Source organism: Lutjanus erythropterus, chromosome 13 (genome assembly GCF_056507025.1).
Source record: "Lutjanus erythropterus isolate fLutEry1 chromosome 13, fLutEry1.hap2, whole genome shotgun sequence".
NCBI lineage: Eukaryota > Metazoa > Chordata > Actinopteri > Lutjaniformes > Lutjanidae > Lutjanus > Lutjanus erythropterus.
In genome coordinates this window covers 26,163,042-26,182,416 of record NC_139329.1, presented here as the reverse complement: position 1 = coordinate 26,182,416, position 19,375 = coordinate 26,163,042, and the positions used below count along the sequence as shown (strand labels likewise).

At 38.7% G+C, this 19,375-nt stretch overlaps 3 protein-coding genes across 3 annotated transcripts; 2 read left to right on the top strand and 1 right to left on the bottom strand.

Annotated features, from left to right (window-relative positions):
* Nucleotides 1–275: 275 nt before the first annotated feature.
* LOC146316713 (uncharacterized) lies at nt 276–5,505 on the bottom strand. Its single transcript, XM_084735049.1, has 12 exons — nt 5,365–5,505; nt 3,642–4,259; nt 3,017–3,076; nt 2,859–2,911; nt 2,632–2,776; nt 2,088–2,446; nt 1,758–1,989; nt 1,530–1,644; nt 1,198–1,315; nt 991–1,102; nt 624–736; nt 276–463 (listed from the first exon to the last, which is right to left on the bottom strand). The coding sequence occupies exons 2-12, from the start codon at nt 4,245–4,247 to the stop codon at nt 394–396; spliced, it is 1,983 nt and encodes a 660-aa protein (XP_084591175.1). The 5' UTR covers nt 4,248–4,259; nt 5,365–5,505; the 3' UTR covers nt 276–393.
* Nucleotides 5,506–9,302: 3,797 nt separating this feature from the next.
* On the top strand, nt 9,303–10,665 carry ch25hl1.2 (cholesterol 25-hydroxylase like 1, tandem duplicate 2). The gene has a single exon (XM_084734513.1). It carries the CDS (start codon nt 9,432–9,434, stop codon nt 10,077–10,079), a length of 648 nt encoding a protein of 215 aa, XP_084590639.1. The 5' UTR covers nt 9,303–9,431; the 3' UTR covers nt 10,080–10,665.
* Nucleotides 10,666–11,707: 1,042 nt separating this feature from the next.
* On the top strand, nt 11,708–17,670 carry tspan3a (tetraspanin 3a). Its single transcript, XM_084733347.1, has 7 exons — nt 11,708–11,898; nt 14,294–14,485; nt 15,217–15,291; nt 15,486–15,587; nt 15,707–15,859; nt 15,962–16,045; nt 17,428–17,670. Exons 1-7 carry the CDS (start codon nt 11,836–11,838, stop codon nt 17,518–17,520), a joined length of 762 nt encoding a protein of 253 aa, XP_084589473.1. The 5' UTR covers nt 11,708–11,835; the 3' UTR covers nt 17,521–17,670.
* Nucleotides 17,671–19,375: the final 1,705 nt, after the last annotated feature.

Genomic DNA, 19,375 nt, shown 5'->3' with positions numbered 1-19,375 from the left:
AGAGGGCAGGATCTCTGTGTGTTATAAGTCATTGGATCCCAACCTGAGGTCAGGTCCCAACTAAGGGGATGGCAAAACTCATACATTGTTTTTGTTTTTTAAGGAGGAAGTTGTGTATTATGCCTTTAAAATTAAACCACCTTAGTGCTGATTAAATTGTTCACATGGCATGTGTGTCAATAAAGCTTAGGAAAATTGTCAGAATGCTTTTGCAACTTTGTATTTTAAATCCATAGACTGTCTACCCTATTAAATGTAATCACACTCACACTGAATGATCATAACAACATGATTTATTGGGGAAAAATAGTCAATTTCATTGAAATCAGGTAATAAATCAAATCATGTGTTTTCACGAATTAAGGCAGTGATGCATTTCTTCTTCTTCACCAACTACTTCTTTTCACTGGCTGCCTTCCTTGATACCGTTTTGTTGGTGTTGGCATATTTCTGTCGATCATTTCTAAAGAGAAAGAAAAGACATACTCTTAACCTTTTAACCACCGAGAGAGATGTCAATCTTCATTAATGTGTGTCTCTATGGCTACTATTATGTTGTCATCAGTAATGTTAACAATAAACTTAAGAAAACATGGACCTCAATGCAGTTAGGTAGATGTTACCTGCTCATTTTGGCTTTGTTTCTGCATCCCAGTCCTCCCTCCCAGTGACTGGTGCGCATACCTCTCGTCATCATGCTTCCACAGCTGATGCAAGGCTTTCCATTGCTGTACGGCTGCAACAATGTAGGAATACAATTTTTAAAAAATCACTTTGAGATATAAATCATTAAAAAATGTGAATCAAAACAGCAGTTTGCAATAAAAATGTAATCTGTAATCCTATTTTTTTAAGGCAGACAGCTGAGATGCTTGGGAAAACTGTTGATCTAAGAAATTTGAATTATTCTTAAATGTAGTTCACCCTGGATAATAGTTGATGCTCCATAGCTACAATTTTATGTAATGTCAAGTCAAGTCTACAGCTCACCTGTTCTTTGGCACAGTGCCCACAGATCATCCTGGTGGCCAGCTCCATTGGGTGGTCCTGGTCCTCGTCATGGCACACATCACAGGGGTAGGCGCGCCCACAGCAAGGAAACCTGAGGGCACAAAGCATGAATCAGTGGCACAAAGTTTTCACGATATTGTAAGTGCTCTTCTTGTGAAATGAGACAAGACACACTGATGCTGATACCTCAGCCAGCGATGGCTCTGTTTGTAATGTTTGCATGTTCCTTTCTCTGGCAGCGGCTTCCCCTTTTGCACAGCTGGATCCCTTATCGTCTTATAATTAACACCACCAGCACTTGGGCCTGCACAGGTAAAAAAAAAAAACACATTATATTGGCTTGTCTGGTCTGTTATTATTTTCTACATGTATAAATTCTCACATTTAAGGTTTTCATCCACTGTGTAGCTTTTCAAATAACAATGTGAGGTATCATTGGTCAGAGAGCCAACTGTGGCAGTTGCAAGATCTTAAACCTTTGCTGATCCCTTCGATAGCAAATGTAGGTGAGCTCTGACCTGTTTTGTTGGAGCGTGGAGGGATGTACTGAAATCTTGTGCTCTCAGCCAGAATGCTGAGTTTGCTGTGGCAGTGTTCACAATTAAGTTCCTTTGTTTGACCATAGGAAAGGTTCTGATGATAATGAAAGACAAAAAAAAAACTTTAGAGAAGGCCAGAGCTTAAGAGGACATTTCACACTGCTGGTTTCCACATAAATTAGTGTTAAGCAGGACATGTTTCATCACCTGCACTGGGAACTCCTGGGAGCAGCTGAGGCAGCCCACAATAAGGTCACACTCCTGAAGCACGAGGTCAGCAGGTGCAGCATTGTGAAGGTCCAGGTATCCCAAGACATCACTGTAATGGTGCAGCATGCAGGGCCTGAACGCAGCATTGATGCTTGCATTGCACTTTTCACACTGAGCTGTACAGGGTGTCCTTCCAGTCAGTGTCAGGTCTGCAGTTACCTTACACCTGCAAAAAGTACACACAAAGTCAATCTTTCCATTGCAGCTCATTATAATGAAACTAACTTGTGACATGCATTTGACATTTAGCTCTTTTTTCCTTTCCTGTTGCATTGAAGACAAACTGTGATTTGTTGGGCCACTACGGTGGCTGTGTTCTCTCCCAGCCTCAGTCCCAGCAGCTTCACCTCCGTGCCTCTGCGGGGGTCACTGATCTTAATGTTCTCTACCAGATGACTGGCTTCCTCCTCCTCCTCCTGCTGCCCTTCATCACAGCCTGGACCCTCCATTGTTGTCTCACCTTCTAACTTTTCCAGTTTCCCTTTTTCACTGACATCTGCAGCAGCGGTGCCAGAAGCAGGTTCAGAGGCATAATCATCCCCAGATTTTTCACTCACTGTTGCCTGAAGCTCCTGGTATGATATGAACTGCAATCCAGCTTTTTCCAAATCAACATCTTTTTTCAACTGCAAAAATATGCAAAACAAGAGAAAACCTTACTATCACCATTAAGCTGGTAATATGAAACAGTTATTTACAAGTGTATTTCTACATCATGTTATAACATGCAAAGTTTATTGTTATAGCCAGATATTTTTCACATTTTTCACACACAATCACAATTCACAATCTCTCGTTCATGCAGTCTCACCTGTCTGGCTCCCTCAGTGAACAGCCTCTCTAAACTGCGATCCAGCCAGCGGAGAAAAGGCCGGAAGAGCAGCTCTACCTTCCCCAGAAGCTGATTGGTTGCATGCTTGGCTTGAAGCCACTCCAGTGACGCTTGTTGCACATGTCTGTGAAGGCAGAGATTTACAGCAAAGTTAGCACCAATGACTCTTAACATTAAATGTTAAAACAGATTGCACATGCTTTTACCTTGCCATTATTGGTGGCAGATCCTGGTCCAACGGTATATCCAATGAGAAAATCTGAGAAAATGTATCAAGGTGATGAGGAAATGTTCCTTCCATGTCAATAATCTCTGTGTAGTTTAATTACAGAACATGTAGTGTAAGTAGAGCAGTGGTCTTTACCTCCTGAGGGTAACTGTCTGGGAAGCTCACCATGATATCAACTTCTTTCAGATCAAAAGGCTGTTAGTAAAAATACAGAGTTAGTATATTTCCAGATAATACAGTCAATTCATTTTCATTACTATTATCTTGTAATTTCTCTATGCTTATTGCTTAACTGTAACGTAACCCTTTTCCCCTCTTGGGATCGATAAAGTATAACTGATTCTGATTTTGAGGTGAATGGTAGAATAGCAAATATATCTTTCTGAATTACTTGTTTTCAAATGAGCCAAAATAGCCAAGTTTAAATCACTGCTTTACCCCATTTTTCGTTTAACAAATAGGCTTAATTTAATCTCAGTGGTGCAGCTTAATTGACACATAAATCCTGTGTTGTCCAGTACTAATTAACTATTACACTATCACAGTAAAATCACCATGTCTGCAGCTATGGCATAGTGGGAATGGTTTTACTTTTTATTATCTTTGGAGAGGCTTCAAGTATTTGTTTCAAAAGGGAACTTGTTCAAGGTTCACAAATTGAAACTGAGCTGTACTGTATTATAGAAATAATATGTGGCTGGACTTCAGCTCTAAGCTCTTGAGGAGGGAGAAGAGAAAGAAGGTGCAAGAAAATGTTTACCCAGTCCGGGTCAGTGGCCACTACAGTCGCCCTGTAATAAGTAACTTTGCCATCACTTCGCTCCTGAATAATCAGCTGGTCTTTGGGAAAACGTTTCTTCAACTGCTTGATCTCTGTGTCTCTTAGCTGCTTGGCAACATCCTCTGTCAAGTCATACAGCTTCACCTCCTGGAGGATGCTGGGTCGGGGCACTGGTGGCATCCTCTGCACAGATCTTGTTTGACTGGCAGGAAGAGGCTCGTCATTTACAGGCGGTAACTGCGGTGGATGCCAGAAGCGACATCTGTCCTCCATGGTGCAGTGGCCTGCCATGAAGTAGCGACAGGGGCGGCGGACAGCTGGTGGGGCAATGCTGGACCTACCATTAGGAGAAGGCTGGTACCCCACATTCCCTCCAGGGGCCTCTGAATTTGGAGATGTGACATCTGATTGGCTGGGTGCCCTGATGGTTTTCCTCTCATGGGCTTTGACATCATTTCTTATGTGCAGGAATTTGCATTTATTCCCAAAATTGCAGCGTCTTCCTTGAGAAAAGAAGCGACACAGCTGCTGTGTATGAAGCACAGGGTCTGATTCACCCGTTTTCTCTCCATCACCACTCTCCATCACTTTAAAAACCTGAATGAATGAATATAGTAACAGATTACAGACATGAATCTACTTATTTTACCTATATGTAAACACTGCAGGGCCAAGGTATGTGGACACAAAAACACTACACTCATTTGTAATTACTGCAGCCATTAATATGGCAGGTATTTGGTCTAATTCAGTCACAAATGTCTTAGGCTACATTCACTCTGCAAGCCTTAGTGCTCAATTTGGCTTTATTATTCGAATCTAATTTCTTTTTGTTTACGCTGTTCACATTATCTTTGAAATGTGGACAAAATCAGATTGAAATGACCCACATGTGTAAAAGAAAAATAACAAGGGCTGCTGAAGTCAGTGTTTATGATTTCATTTATAAACTGATGTGCAGTGGAAAAGACAGTGAATTCATGAGAAGATTATAACAAGCACGAAGAGCAAGAAAGCCAGGTTTTTAGTGAATTTATTTAAGTTTTATATATTTATTTACAGTTGGGAAAACATTATCTTCCCAACTTTTTTGGCTCCTGACCCCTTCAAATGAAGTAATACCTATTTGAGGCTCTTCATCACAGATTATGGCCTTTTGAGAGCAGCATCAGCGAGTTTCAGTCTCAGACTTCAGTTTAATTTGAAGGTTTGAAAAGAGAAAAGAGAATGGAAAGTATTCAGAAATACTGAAAAGTATTCGGTATTTCACAAGAAAAAGAAACAAAATCTGGAAAAATATACATTATTTTGTATAGTATAAGTACGTGGTGATTCCTACATTCTTTTAGGAGTCCTTTGTATCTCATACAGCTTTAAAGTCCATCTGAAATTAAACTGTTTTATTATTTTGTCTTTAGTACAGCGTACACATCTGCTCTGTAAACACTTCTCCTGTGTCCTCTTTTGCAAAAACTTCAGACCAAAAGTGAGAAATTAGGTCTTTTTTCATCATTATGTCTGATTTCTGCAACGTTACAGCCAATAAAATCAAGTCTCTCCTCCCCTGTGGTGAACGTTAGCTACACTGGATTTAGCTCCCGTTAGCTAAACTTTACACAGGCTACAGCTGGCATGGGAAACTGTCTCGCTAATATTCCACTTCATTCACAACAACTTAGTAATTGTTGAAAGTTTACATTACCACAAATACACACTAGGGTCCAAGTCAGGGTTTAATCCGTGTAATATTAAGGCCATAAGTGTTATTAAACTGGCTCCTGCCTACCTGTCAAGTGACTCCGTTTATTACGTTTAAACAAGAGCGCAGGCGTTTTGCGTCATTATCTGCGACGAAAAGGTTCCGAATCAGTTGGGGTTGAAATCTGGTCCGTTACACAACTAAACGAGACTATTGTGTGTACAGGTTATGGAGATTTTAGTTGTCGAAAGGTCTTGTGAATTTTGTTTTGTCGCCCTCTACAGTTGGGAGTGTGAAATGGATCTGAAATGTCCTTTTTTTTTTTTTTTTTTTTTTTTTTTTTTTACCTCAGGCTCGAAGTCCATTATGAACAGCAGTTAATAATTTCACCTCAGGGTTCATTCAGTAATTTTCAATCGTATTACATAATCTCTCTTAGAGGATGGAGTTTGCCCCGCCACATTTTAATCGTAGATTTTATGAGCACTTACTATCCACGTTGGCTTCAAAGCTGAGGTTCAAAGTTCAGTCTTGACTTGTGAAAACAATGACACACCTCCCATTTAGTATCTGCTTTAGACCTTTTGATCATATCACATATGATATTATTAAAAAACTTAAGAACTGCTACTAAATGGACCTTATGGCGAGACTGTTTACTCAACACTTTCCCCTCTTCCACAGTAAACCAGTACACAGTATTCATGATGTAGCAGTGAACTTGTTGATGTGCTGAAAAACTGAAAACTGTACTTTTCATAAATGTGACATCCACTTAACATATAGAAATATTGTAATGGGATTACAAAATCTGGATACAAAACTATATTCCATCACAGTTTCAGATACAAAAAGATGTAATCAGATTACAGGTACATTTAGTAAAAATGGGCATTACTAGTAGGATTACAATTTTAAAATTGCATAATATACTACCATTCACAGTGCAACCACAGTTGCCAATTAGTCAACAAATAAATATGCAGAATAAAGTAAAGAACAGCTGAACTAGCTTATAAACCTAAACATTTAGAGATGCAACAGTACATCTATTATTCACCAACTATTAAATTAATTTACATCTATTTTGATAATCAATTAAGGGTCTCTGAGTCATTTTTAAATTATAAGAAAAATGTAAAAATCCTCTGATTCCATCTTTTTAAATTTTCTGTTTTCATCACTGTTTTCTGACCGTAAATTGAATATCTTTGAGTTGTGGACAAAACATATCGTCTTGGGTCTTTTTTTCATAATTTTCTGACATTTTATGAACCAAACAACTCATCGATGGATTTAGAAAATGATCAACAGATTAATCCATAATGAAAATAATTGTTACAGGAAAGAACATACAAAAAAGACCACCATTTATGTTATATATTTAATATTTTATTGTATTGCATTGTGTTTTACTCCTATTTATTTTACTCAAAATATGACTAATGTGATCTTTGTTTCCTTTCTCCCATTTAGCACCCTCATTGTTGTTATTGTAACTTTCTTAAGTCATAGGTTTTCAAACTGTGGTGCTAGGACTTACGGGGGTCCTTAATTGGTTTGTAGGTTGTCTGCCAGCAGGTTTCATGGTCTAACATTCATCTATTGAGGAGGTCCTTGACATGAACAAGCTTGGGAACATCAAACTTCTTTAGCAACTGAACAAAACAAGAATTTCAGTGTACCTGTGTTTGTGTGTCTGTGTAAAATGCAATAGGTGTAGCACTAACAGAAAGTTTGAGAGAGCAAAATAATAGATTTTTTCAATAATTTCCCATACTGAACAGTTAATCATGTGGAGAGCTATAGTATATATACCAGTTACCCGGGGTGTATGAATAATTTGTTGTACCCTTACACCCATCTGTCACTTGATACCGCACAGTGAGCAAAGCACAAGCAGACACTCATGGTATAAAGTCTTTACCATAGCTGCTGTTTCTGGTGGGAGCAGCTACATCCCTGAAACGTATATAAGATATTCACCTTTTGATTTTTTCTTCAGCATGGATTTTGCAGATGCCAGTGTAGATCTTTTTTTTTTTTTTCTCAGATATGTTTATTAAATTTTGAGTTTTTGTAAACACACAAATAACAAATAATAAACAGCTCAGCAAAAACGTTGGCCTACACAGTCAACATTACATATATATATATTAACATATATAAAAGTTCTTAAAGAAAACAAATGGTTAAAACATACTCCAACAAGGTCCAACAAAAGTTTAGATGACAAGAGAGGCACTGTTATTACCATATAATAAGTTAAAAGATTAAAAAAAAAAAAAAAAAAAAAAAGGGGGCATGGGAATGAGTCCACAGTCAGTCAAACATAACATTTGCAAGTGTCGAAGCCACTGTGGAGTTGGAAAAGCGGAGGTATGGAGTCCATATTTTCATAAACTGTCCTTTAGATGAGTGAAGTAAGCATGTCAAATATTCAAGAGGAAAACATTCCAAGATTAGCTTATGCCAATTTGCTTTAGAAGGAGGTTTGTCATTTATCCATGATAAAAAGATGTTCTTTCTAGCAGCATATGCAAGGATACTGTACAGTCTGCGAGAGCTAGTACCAACAACTGGAACTTGACTCGGATGCCCGAGAAGCAAAGAAATTGGGTTCACACACAAAGATATACCAAATATTTTCCCCATGTCTTGGATAACATCCATCCAATATGCTTGAATTTTGGGACAGGACCACACGCAATGAGTGTAAGTCCCCACAGAAATTTTACATTTTAAACACAAGGGTGAGACCTGAGGTTTCATTTTGTGCCTTTTGTTGGGAGAGATTTGCAAACGGTGCAAAATTTTAAATTGCAACAGCCTGGCACGGTTACACACAGAAATCTTTTTTGTATGATCCCATATCGCCTCCCATTCATCCTCATCAATATTTACACCAAGTTCATTTTGCCATATCTTTGCAACATTCTGTGCACCTGATACTTCAATCTGGTTTAAGATATTGTAAAAACGAGTTATAGATTTTTTGGTTGGACCAAGGAGAAGCAACTGCTCTATTACTGATATTGTGGCATTGATATTGAAAGTAGTTTTTCTGGCTATGAAATCTCGAACCTGAAGGTATCGAAAGAAATTATGTTTAGGGAGATTGTATTTTTTATTGAGTTGTTCAAAAGACAGCAGAGAAGCACCGTCAAATAAATCACACATTTTCTTTATCCCCTGGGATGTCCAGGTGTTATAACCACTGTCCAACATACCCGGTAAGAAACCCGGATTACCTTGAATTGGAATCAATAAAGAGGTTAAATCAGACCTCCCTTCAAGTTTTCGAGTTGCAAACCACACTTTAAGAGTATTACAGATTATAGGATGATTATTACAAAGGCTCCTAGCTGATTTTAAATTTTTACAGAATAGAAGGCCCAGTAGGGAGCCAGAGGTTTGTGACTTTTCCAGGTCCAGCCAAACAGAGGTAGGGTCCTCCTTAACCCATTCTGCTATGAATCTTAGCTGAGATGCTAGTTGGTACCATCTGATATTGGGGACATCCAAACCTCCTTTTGAGCTAGAAAGCTGTAACTTTGACATTTTTAATCTAGGTTTCCTTTTGTTCCATATGAAATCACTCAACCAACCATTAAGTAGTTTATGTACCTTGTTAGATATAAACACTGGGATCATCTGTAAAGGGTACAGTAATCTTGGCAAGACATTCATTTTAATGAGAGAGACTCTTCCCAACAGTGACAAAGGCAGTGGAGCCCACCGATCTAGGTCCTTCTTTATACCATTTAAGAGGGGATTAAAGTTGGCCTTAAACATCTGATGAAACATGGGAGTGATCTGTATACCCAGATACACAAAACCTGACATGGACCAGCGAAATGGGAAAGATGGCAGAGAATTAATTCTATCTCTGAGACCTCCCCAGTGTAGATCTTTGGATAAGATGTTTGGGAAATGACTCTTTGCTGCAGCCTCTGTGGGACAGCCTAAGACTCAACTACACAGACTATTTGAGATCTCCGCTCTTTCCGATCGTTCTGACTGTGTCCTCATATTTTGTCTTGTGTCTTCCTTTCCTTGCTTGCGACATCATGGGAGAAAGGTGGACATGGGTGCAACAATTCAAGATCCAGCCGAGCCGTCGTCCTACAGCCTCCACGCTGCTGCACTGCGCAGGTGTCACATTGTATAACCATGTGTTCCTGGTGCTGCCAGCCTCAGTGGCCCAGTGGGCATGGAGGCCCCCTGTGGACCTGCCGGACCTGGCTCCATCCCTGCTGGAGCTGATTGCTGGGGTGATATGCAACCTCCTGCTCTTTGACTTCCAGTACTTCATCTGGCACCTGCTCCATCACAGGATCCGCTGGCTGTATGTCACCTTCCACGCCATCCATCATAACTACTCGTCTCCCTTTGCTCTGGCCACTCAGTGTCTTGGTGGCTGGGAGCTGGTCACAGTAGGCTTCTGGACAACTCTGAATCCTGTGATCCTGAGGTGCCACCTGCTCACCACGTGGACATTCATGGTGTTGCATGTCTACGTTTCCATAGAGGATCACTGTGGCTATGATTTCCCCTGGTCCACATCTCGTCTGATACCGTTTGGCATCTATGGTGGGCCCAGCAAACATGATGTGCACCATCAGAAACCCAACACCAACTTTGCACCACACTTCAGCCACTGGGATAAAATATTTGGCACTCATGCTGATTTCAGCTTCTCTGCTGCTCTCAAATAGAAGTCTGTAACACTATTGGTAGCAGTTATTGAATAGATGACCTCTGTTTTTATGTGTCTGTGCATGTTTTTCCAAATGATGTGGATAATAAAAAGTGAAGGGGTGAAATTTTAAGAGAAATCCATGTTTTCCTTTATACCAGTGGTTCTCAAACTATGGAGCGGGCCCCCTTTTGGAGCATAGAGCCACTGCAGGTAGGGCGTGGCTGACCAGGGGGAAAATATGGAAATCATTGTTAAAAATCTGGGGGCATGAACTTTTTTGGTTTCTAAAGGAGATGTGAAAAAAGAAGTCTGAGAACCGGTGTGTTATCTTCAAAATAAGACTTGTTAGTTTTTCGTAGCTTTGCTGATAATAAGCAAATCTGCTTATCTTATCTTGAACAATGTGCACAATCCAAATACCTAAACATATGTCTGTAGTGTGCGAGTGTGTCTGGTTTCTTTACTTTGAAAGTGATCTGTCCTCAGCTTTAGGCGTGGCTCACATTACATTCTTCTTCATGTAAATAATGCATCATTTGTGCCACTTCTCTGCTCCTAACTGTGAACTGGTGTATTTCCATGTATTTGACTTTGTGGACAAAAGGGATAAGATTATTTGATAACATTTACACAAAACCTTCATTGCAAGGATGTCACACACTAAACTAAACTTAAAAACCAAACTACAAGTGTGAAACAACATTTGAGTGAACAGAAATAAAGATAAAATGTAACTGAAATTATATTGTGTACTGTACTTACAAAACTAGCTAGAAAAAAAAAAAAACACTGAAAATGTCTTTCATTTTACTTCGAGAGTAATTATGAACAATTGAATAAACAATGTCAGACATTTAACCATAAAAATCTGCTCCTCATGACACAGTCTCCTGTTTAGTCCAGTAGAGATGACAATTTCAAATAAAGCAGGCCATGAGATGATATATTTACTACATTTGACCACATTCCCATAAATTGATCTCTTTACATTTTAATAGAAAATGTACTACATTATTTAGATTTCATGAATAATTTTGAAGCTGGGTTTTCTCCCCCCAAATAACCTGCTTCTTTATTATAATAAAAAACTAAAGCAAAAACTGAAACTAATAAAAGCTAAAACTAAACACTAAAAACTAGACTGAAACAAGCACACACACACACACACACACACTGTAAACTAAGTGAAACTAACCTGGACTGAAAAAAAACTGAAAATGAAACACTACTTATAATTTCAAAACTATTATAAACCTGTTATTTAGTGACCACTGACTACCTTCTCTCAGGATTTCTATTGTGACACCAGTTTGATTTTGTATTTTTGAGGTCATGTAATGTGACCAGTGATCCCAGAGTGGTACTGATACTCAAACATGTTTTATGTATAAGGGACAAGAAGCAAAAAAATTCATTAATTAAAATTTTCCACCACTAGATGTCAGCAAAGCCCTAGAATGATCATTTCGACTGAATTTAACATAGTTTTATTTTTAGTAGTTAACTGCATATATCGAGAACAAAGGCTAATAGGACAAATTGTTGTGTTCAGCATATTCTCTAAATTTTTTCCCGGTTGTATAATGCGTTTCCAGATGGTTAGTTGTTGTGGTTGTGTTGGTGGCGCTGCGTCGCCGCCGGTGTAACCAGAGATCCAACAGTGACAGGACAGAGTTGATATGGAGTGTGAGTGGAGGAGCTGCTGGGACATGTCTGATTAGAAACCTGCGCTGTTTTTCCAACACTTACGGCAGTAAATCCCCGCGTTGAAGATGGGGCAATGCGGCATCACGTCGTCGAAGACCGTCCTGGTCTTCCTGAACCTGATATTTTGGGTAAGTTTGGAGGTTTCTGACAGTTTTAAACGTGCGTCACACTAGCGCACCAGCTGCGAGCTAACATAACCTAGCTGCTGTGTGTGTGTGTGTGTGTGTGTGTGTGTGTGTGTGTGTGTGTGTGTGTGTGTGTGTGTGTGTGTGTGTGTGTGCGTGCGTGTGTGTGTCCAGTCAGCTTTGCTAGCTGCTGCAGCCAGCAGCGACCTTTGTTTATCCAAGGAGGGATTAGTTTGTCAGGGCAGTAGGAAACACATTCCTGTACGTAAGAGACATCATTTGTAAGGTTTAATGAATTAAACAGCACATTGTTAAGTGAAGCACATTTCATGACGTTGTAGAGCACAATAACCATTTGTCTTGCTCAATGTTACTGAAGTCAAATCACTTTTTGACCCTCGCTGCAGGGAGTAGAAGGTTAATACACCATGCAGCAGAGATTGTGACTCAGCTATACGTGTTGACAGTTGCATAAAACCTAACCCAGTTCAAAATAAAAGTTGAAATTATCTGGCTGAATATTGTTTTGGTAAAAAGCTCTGGGATCATTCTGGTAACCTGCAGATCCAGTCAGTATAAATGACAATTTACATCACAGCTGTTAAAGTCAGTAAAAAATAAAATAAAATAAAATAAAATAAATATATATATTTTCCTGTGTAATCATGTACATTTAATAATTTTTTGCTGCTGATGCATTAATATGTAAGTAGTCTTTTAATGTTGCAATTTGAGGAGGAGCTAATTTCTACTACATACTGTGAGTAATTAAAGAGACAAGTCCTAACATTATGTAAAATTTCAACATGCAAATTAATATTTAGCTGTAAAATGGAGTATCAAATTCAGCATTTTTCTCTGAAACAGACATGGCTCGATACCAGCTTGTGTTTGTGCCATACCAGTACAAAGCAGATAACATCATTTTCACTCTCTTAAACAGTTACGCTGTTGATAATATATGATACTGCACTTTGAGTATGATTTTTTCCAGGTGGTTAGAATAAGCAAACTGTGAATCTAATGTTGCAGATTTTATGCATTTTCCTTAAGGGATAGTTGAAAACATTAACAATCAATAAGCGAGTAATCATGAACACACGTTTTTCTCATTTTAAGTTTTATTTAAACTATTCTGGAGGTACGTAAGTTATGTGAAACAGTAATTCCTGAAACACAAACAATTTAAATGAACAGAATAATAAAAGGACTGCTACTGTCTACCTGTCCTTATTCAACAAATGGCTCAAAACAATGTCAGGGGAACAATTTACTGTTATTTCTAGACTGAAAAAGCACACCAATAGGACTGGGTACAAGTTAAAAATTCTAATAACAGTACTAATATCAGTACCTTAAAGTGACATTGATACCAATACTTAATTTGATACCCTGTCTTTCATTTTGATGGCATCTTGGAAGGCTGCAAGCAAAACCAACATTTTTTTTTTCTAAATCTGGGTACAAAACAGATTGAATGCAGGTATCATTTGAGTGGAGAAGTTTTGATACTACTTGGTACTGGGTTATTTCAGTCGATAACTTAATGCCCTACAGACCAAACCAAACTAATCCTTGGCGTCTCTGCTGAAAAATATCCCACTAAAGAAGCCGCTGAGCCTCTTGCATCAGTCAGCACCGTTCAAACATTCAAAATTAAATTTAAATAAATTGCAAAAATGCACAAACGTTTACTTTTTTCTTCCCTGAGCTTAAAATAACTTCACAGCCAGCATGACAGTACTATTGACAGATCTCACTCACGTTCTAGCTGCTGTTCATGTGACACATTTTGCTCATCTGTATTACTTGTGATGTATCTCTCTTTATAGCACGTCGCTCAGAGTTTAGTCCTCACACGATCGTTCAGGCTAATGGACAGTATTAGATTATGCTTTTTTTTCTCCTTCCAATATTCAATTCAGGAAGTATGGCCCGTATACAGATGGCTACAGATATTGAGTATCGGATTGGGCCATCCTTACACTGAAATGTCATGCATTTTAAAGTAGCATAAAATGGAAATATTCAAGTAATCCTCTGAGGATAAGTGTAGAGTCAGTGATGATATACTGCGTGCTACTTCATGTCAGATAATGAATAATAACCATGCAAAAACCAAACACAGTATACTATATTGTCATGTATATCAATCGTGTATCAGAACCCAAAACTTTCACAAACGTGTAATAAAGATTGTGAAAGATCTTGCAGTACTCTATTTTGAGTATCTTGTCAGTGTTTCCTCTGTAATTATTTTGTAGCGGTGGTGGCAGGGGTTGACTTTTGTTCCACATCCTCCCTGTTAGTCATAGTTTCGTTTATATTGCTATAAATGGTTATAGTACTAATAAATGCTCATACGTTGTGGTGTTTACTGGTTGATTTCCCTCCACAGGCTGCTGCTGGTATCCTGTGCTACGTCGGAGCCTATGTGTTCATCACGTACGATGACTATGATCACTTCTTTGAAGACGTGTACACTCTCATCCCAGCAGTGACCATCATTGCCGTTGGAGCCCTGCTTTTCATTATCGGGCTCATTGGATGCTGCGCTACAGTGAGAGAGAGCTACTGTGGGCTCACAACGGTCAGTAAACCAGTTTATAGTAGGGAATATAGTATAGTAGGACACACACACAGTGGTTTGTATGAGGTACTTGGGGTGTAAATCACAAGTTTCATCATGATACGATACTTATCGATTCTTTGGAAAGGAATATGATATTTACATTTAACAGATTCAGTTGCATTTATGTCAACTCACACAAAGCAACTAAATTATGATGAAGTAACACTCTTTCCAAAGGTACCAGACTCCTTTTACCTCGCAGGACACAGGGGCTGCAGGTGTACTGCTGCCATGGTTGGTTAGTTTGTTGGTGTTAATTGTGCATCTTTGGTGGATCCAAACTAACCCTTAAAGCAGAGAAGTCTTAGAATAACACAAACAAAATAACCGATTGAGGCAATGGTAGACCAGCAACTCCTGTAAAAGGAATCTGGTGGCGTTGGAAAGAGTAATATTTGGCTTATCTAATGGTGGTTTCCAATTAGAAAAGGCTGTCTGACTGCAAGACACAGGTGAAAATATAGATTTTTTTACATGTCTAAAATGCATTTTACTGTTGACCCTGTCCACAGCAGTACATTGCTGATGTGCTTCTCCAAATTGGAGATGTGACAGAAAGCCCATCGTTCAAACAATTTCTCTCAAGTAGTTGTATTCTGAAACATAACAGTGTCAGACAATCTAGTTCTTACTTATTTGCATGTTAGTTCAGTGTCTGTTCATTTTAAATCTTCGAATTCGACCCACAGTTTGTCGTCATTCTCCTGCTGGTTTTCATGACGGAAGTGGCAGTGGTGGTTCTTGGCTACATTTACAGAGCAAAGGTGAGAAAGCCAAATAAAAGTCAGTGCATGTTTGTTTTTCTTTCTTCCTTTGTTTGATGTTGAACCTGTTACTCAGCTGATCACACCCAACCAGAAGAGCAGGAACAGTCTGTCAGAGTCAAACACAGATAATCTCTTCTACTTGTGTTTGCAATCATGTTGAATTGTACTGCACCCTTCTCATCCATTGCCAGGTTGAAGATGAAGTTAATAGCTCCATCAAGAAAGTGTATGATGAGTACAATGGCACCAACAGCAACGCCCAGAGCCGTGCCATCGACTACGTTCAGAGACAGGTGATGACAGAAATCCCCTGTAAACCAGATATAATGATGTTCCTGTTGTTTCACCAGTCATTACTGCTCTGACTGAACAAGTATTGACAGCAGTCTTTTCAACGTTTTCATTTTCACAGCTTCAGTGTTGCGGGATCCACAATTTCTCAGACTGGCAGTATACACACTGGTATGAAGAGTCCAAAAACAACAGCGTGCCCATCAGCTGTTGCAAAAATAACATTGGAACCTGCACAGGGTCCCTAAGTCATCCCGAAGATCTCTATCAAGAAGTAAAATAACCTCTAGATTTGTCAAATTTTCATACTAAACACTGCTTATTTTAAGGAAGATTGACTTTCATATGTTTGAACATATTCTGTGTGTGTGTGTAGGGTTGTGAAGCTCTGGTTGTGAAGAAGCTGAAGGAGATCATGATGTACGTCATCTGGACAGCACTCACATTTGCTGCAATCCAGGTACGTGACCATTACCAAGATGCCTCGACTAAATACTGAAACAAACTATTAGGTTGATGAACTTAAATTATCGATATGAAATAGATGCAAGTTAATTAGGGACTCAGCTGGAGAGAAGTTGTGTCACCATTCAGGGACCACGGAAACACTCACTTCACAAGTGGTTAAGTGGCGTCTTTTATCTCACAAACACTCTTCGGCAGAGTTCAGACACCGGCCAAGTTTTATTTTGGCCTGCCATCAAGTTACTCACAGGATTAACTTTTAATTCCAGACAGCTGATGTGTCCGCCGGTGACGCCCGTCATTCTAGACCCTTCAAGTGAAAACTTGAGAAGCTTCTGGGTGAATGTTTGTTACACTACTCTTTACTAATAAGAGAGAAGAAATAACAGATTTGTCACCATCAGAGGTAATGAGTCTGTATATTTTGCTGTCAGGACAGAGTCAATTACTGGTGCAACAGAATAATCAGAAGCAGCTATAATTTTTCCTGTGCATTGATAATATACATATATTCTCTTATTAAGTGGAGTTTTAGAAATAGAACAGAGTAAACTTTATTACCCTTAAAGGGAAATGTCCAAAGCTGGACAGTTGCTTCACAGAATACATCCCAGAAAACATTAAAGAGACGTATGACTATGCATTGTATTTTGACACCACAGTGACATGAAAGTGATGATGACCTTGTGTGCTTATTGTGAATTTGGAAGGTTACTATAAATATACTCCTTTGCCATCTTTACTGTCAGTCTAGGGGAAGTTAAGTAATGCAACGACTTTCCTGTTAAATGTTGGTGTAAGATGGTTTTTGTTTTTCTAAGTATCCAAGATGAAGTAGTGATATGATGACAGTCCTCCGCAGTATCGCCCTCAGTGTTTTACAACAAAGAGATATAATGATGACACTGTGATTATAGATACCATGATTCAATTATTTGTTATATTATATATATATTTTGGATTTTACCAATATAGAAAAGACAAAAACAAAACCCCCCATGACACTCTCGTGACAGAGAGAGATTTTAAAGACTAAGATACGGTTTGTTTAACCACACACAGCTCTTTAATCGTTCTCGCCTGACTCACCAGACTCCTAATGCATCATCGCCAGCTTTATACAAACTTTACAGAAACTAAATAAAACTCACAAAAAAGGTCTTGGTTCATCTTCTCTTAAGTGCATTTCCCAAAATGTTTAACAGTACCTGTTAATTATTTTTGTGTGTTTGTTTTCTGTGTATTTATCGGTATTATAACTCCAAACAAAGTGATATGAGTTACACAACTGCGGTGAAATCCCGTGCCAAAACACCTAAAGTTTCTTAAGGGTTGTGACCGATAAACTATAAAAACATGTCTGTCTCTCTCTTTCAGATGCTGGGGATGTTGTGTGCGTGTGTCGTGCTGTGCCGCCAGGGCAGAGATCCTCCCTACGAGCTTCTCATTACAGGGGGCACCAACGCGTGAAGGAGAACACATTTCTCACCATAACACACACTTTCAGAATTTACTTGTGTCATCGGTGAGAGCATGAAAATAATGTATCACCACCCTAACCTTAATACACTAACCACACTGACATCATATGTTTTATCTGTTTTTCCAACAAAAAAAAAAAAAGAAGAAGAGCTATTGACCACATCCTTTAATGGTCAACGTAAATGAGTTGTAGAAAACATTCGGTTGCTCTGAGGATGGCGTGAGAGTGAAAGATATCATCCTTACCAGACTCAAAACTTGTTAGTCATGTATGGAGTGACGTGTGGGCAGGGTTACTTTCCTCTCATATTTTAGTTTGCACTATGTGTATTAGTTTGAATATTTTATATTTAAATCTGTCATGTGCTTGAATGAAAGACTTTATTATTTCACACTGTACATCCACTACTACTGCTACTACTATTGTACTTATACTACGACTATTACAGCTCAGTTTGGTTGAAACCTCACCTTTCACCAGCAGTATTCTGTCAAGAAATAGAGGACACCACAGCCCTAACTATGTATAACTCAACTGGCTTTTAAGAATCAGCCCTTCTGTATGTGGGATTTTCAAGTAGCAATGCTTTCTTAACTCTTGATAGACTTCGTCCTGTAGCCATTTTGTTTGTCTTTGTCTCAACAGTCTACTGATGGTAACTTTAGAATTTGATTTGCTGATATGTAGCGATGGCAAGACTCAAGAATGTAAATAAAATGTGGGAAAAGTTTGAACTTAAATGAGTGCGGTTTCGGATTTATTAGGGGCTGAGCAGCAAGACTGCTGGTCCCTCTTGTTTTCGTCAGTGTTATTATTTCTAGGAAATCTGCCTTCCCACGCATGAAGACTCACTATATTTGCACATATGCCAAACTTCCTCAACTGACTTTGTAGGCTAATAATGGTGAAGTGTTGCTACAGCAATCATCTAAATTTCAAAACGGATCATCTGTATGTGCTAAAGCTTTGCATTTTACACCAAAATGGAGCATCAGTTGAGCAGAAACTTTCACAGACTTTGAGCTGGCAGCAATTTCAGATTTTCAGAAATTTTTTAAAACCGATTATTTCAAAATTTGAAATGTATCCTCTAGTAAGCCATCATAGTCAATTGAAAATAGAGCATCTTTAAACATCAGTTTGTCACTTAGAGAGCAGTCAGTCTTTGTGAAAAGAAATTACAGGCATCTAATTGTTGTCAAGATGAGATACACAAATTCTCAGAATTTTTTCTTGAAAACTGAATTTTTGACACCGGTTTGACATTGCCTATGTGCAGCTCTGCTGATCGACAAACTCACAATGACAAACTCTTGCCTTCATCCTCCACAGTGAAATTTATTGAAAGAGATGGAATTGCTGCACCAAATGTGGATTCTTTCTTTTCTGTCCAGACAAAGCTCATATTCACTGACTGTTGTCACTGGGAGTCAACTTGGTTCCAAAATAGAGAGGTCAAAGTTCAGGTGTTTCCCATGAGGGAGAGGTGTGAGGGGTTCACATATTCAGTGAGATGTGTTGGGTCTGTCTGTCTGTCTGTCTGTCTGTCTAAGCCTGTAAAGCTTTATGTCTTTAAACTAGGTTCTAGGTTACCATGGGCTCAAGATTTAACACGTACAATCCAGATTCAAAAAAAAGTTGTGTAAAAAATAAAGAGAATGTGATAAATGGCTAATCCTTTTTTGATAACTGAAAATATTACAAAAGACAAAATAGTTCATGTTTTACATCATCAACTTGATAAACATTGACAAATACTGGTTTTATGTAAATATATGCTTAGTCTGAATTTGATGCTAGTAAAACATTTCAAACTACTTGGGTCACAGGCAACGGAAACTG

Bases quoted from the DNA above. Each gene is read 5' to 3' on its own strand.
- ch25hl1.2 (XM_084734513.1), top strand. From the start codon at position 9,432: ATGGGAGAAAGGTGGACATGGGTGCAACAATTCAAGATCCAGCCGAGC.
- tspan3a (XM_084733347.1), top strand. From the start codon at position 11,836: ATGGGGCAATGCGGCATCACGTCGTCGAAGACCGTCCTGGTCTTCCTG. The intron at 14,486-15,216 runs GTCAGTAAACCA...TTCGACCCACAG, and splicing joins GCTACTGTGGGCTCACAACG to TTTGTCGTCATTCTCCTGCT. The intron at 15,588-15,706 runs GTGATGACAGAA...TCATTTTCACAG, and splicing joins TCGACTACGTTCAGAGACAG to CTTCAGTGTTGCGGGATCCA.
- LOC146316713 (XM_084735049.1), bottom strand. From the start codon at position 4,247: ATGGAGAGTGGTGATGGAGAGAAAACGGGTGAATCAGACCCTGTGCTT. The intron at 3,077-3,641 runs GTAAACATTTTC...TTTTACTAACAG, and splicing joins TGGCCACTGACCCGGACTGG to CCTTTTGATCTGAAAGAAGT. The intron at 1,645-1,757 runs GTGATGAAACAT...CATTATCATCAG, and splicing joins CCCAGGAGTTCCCAGTGCAG to AACCTTTCCTATGGTCAAAC.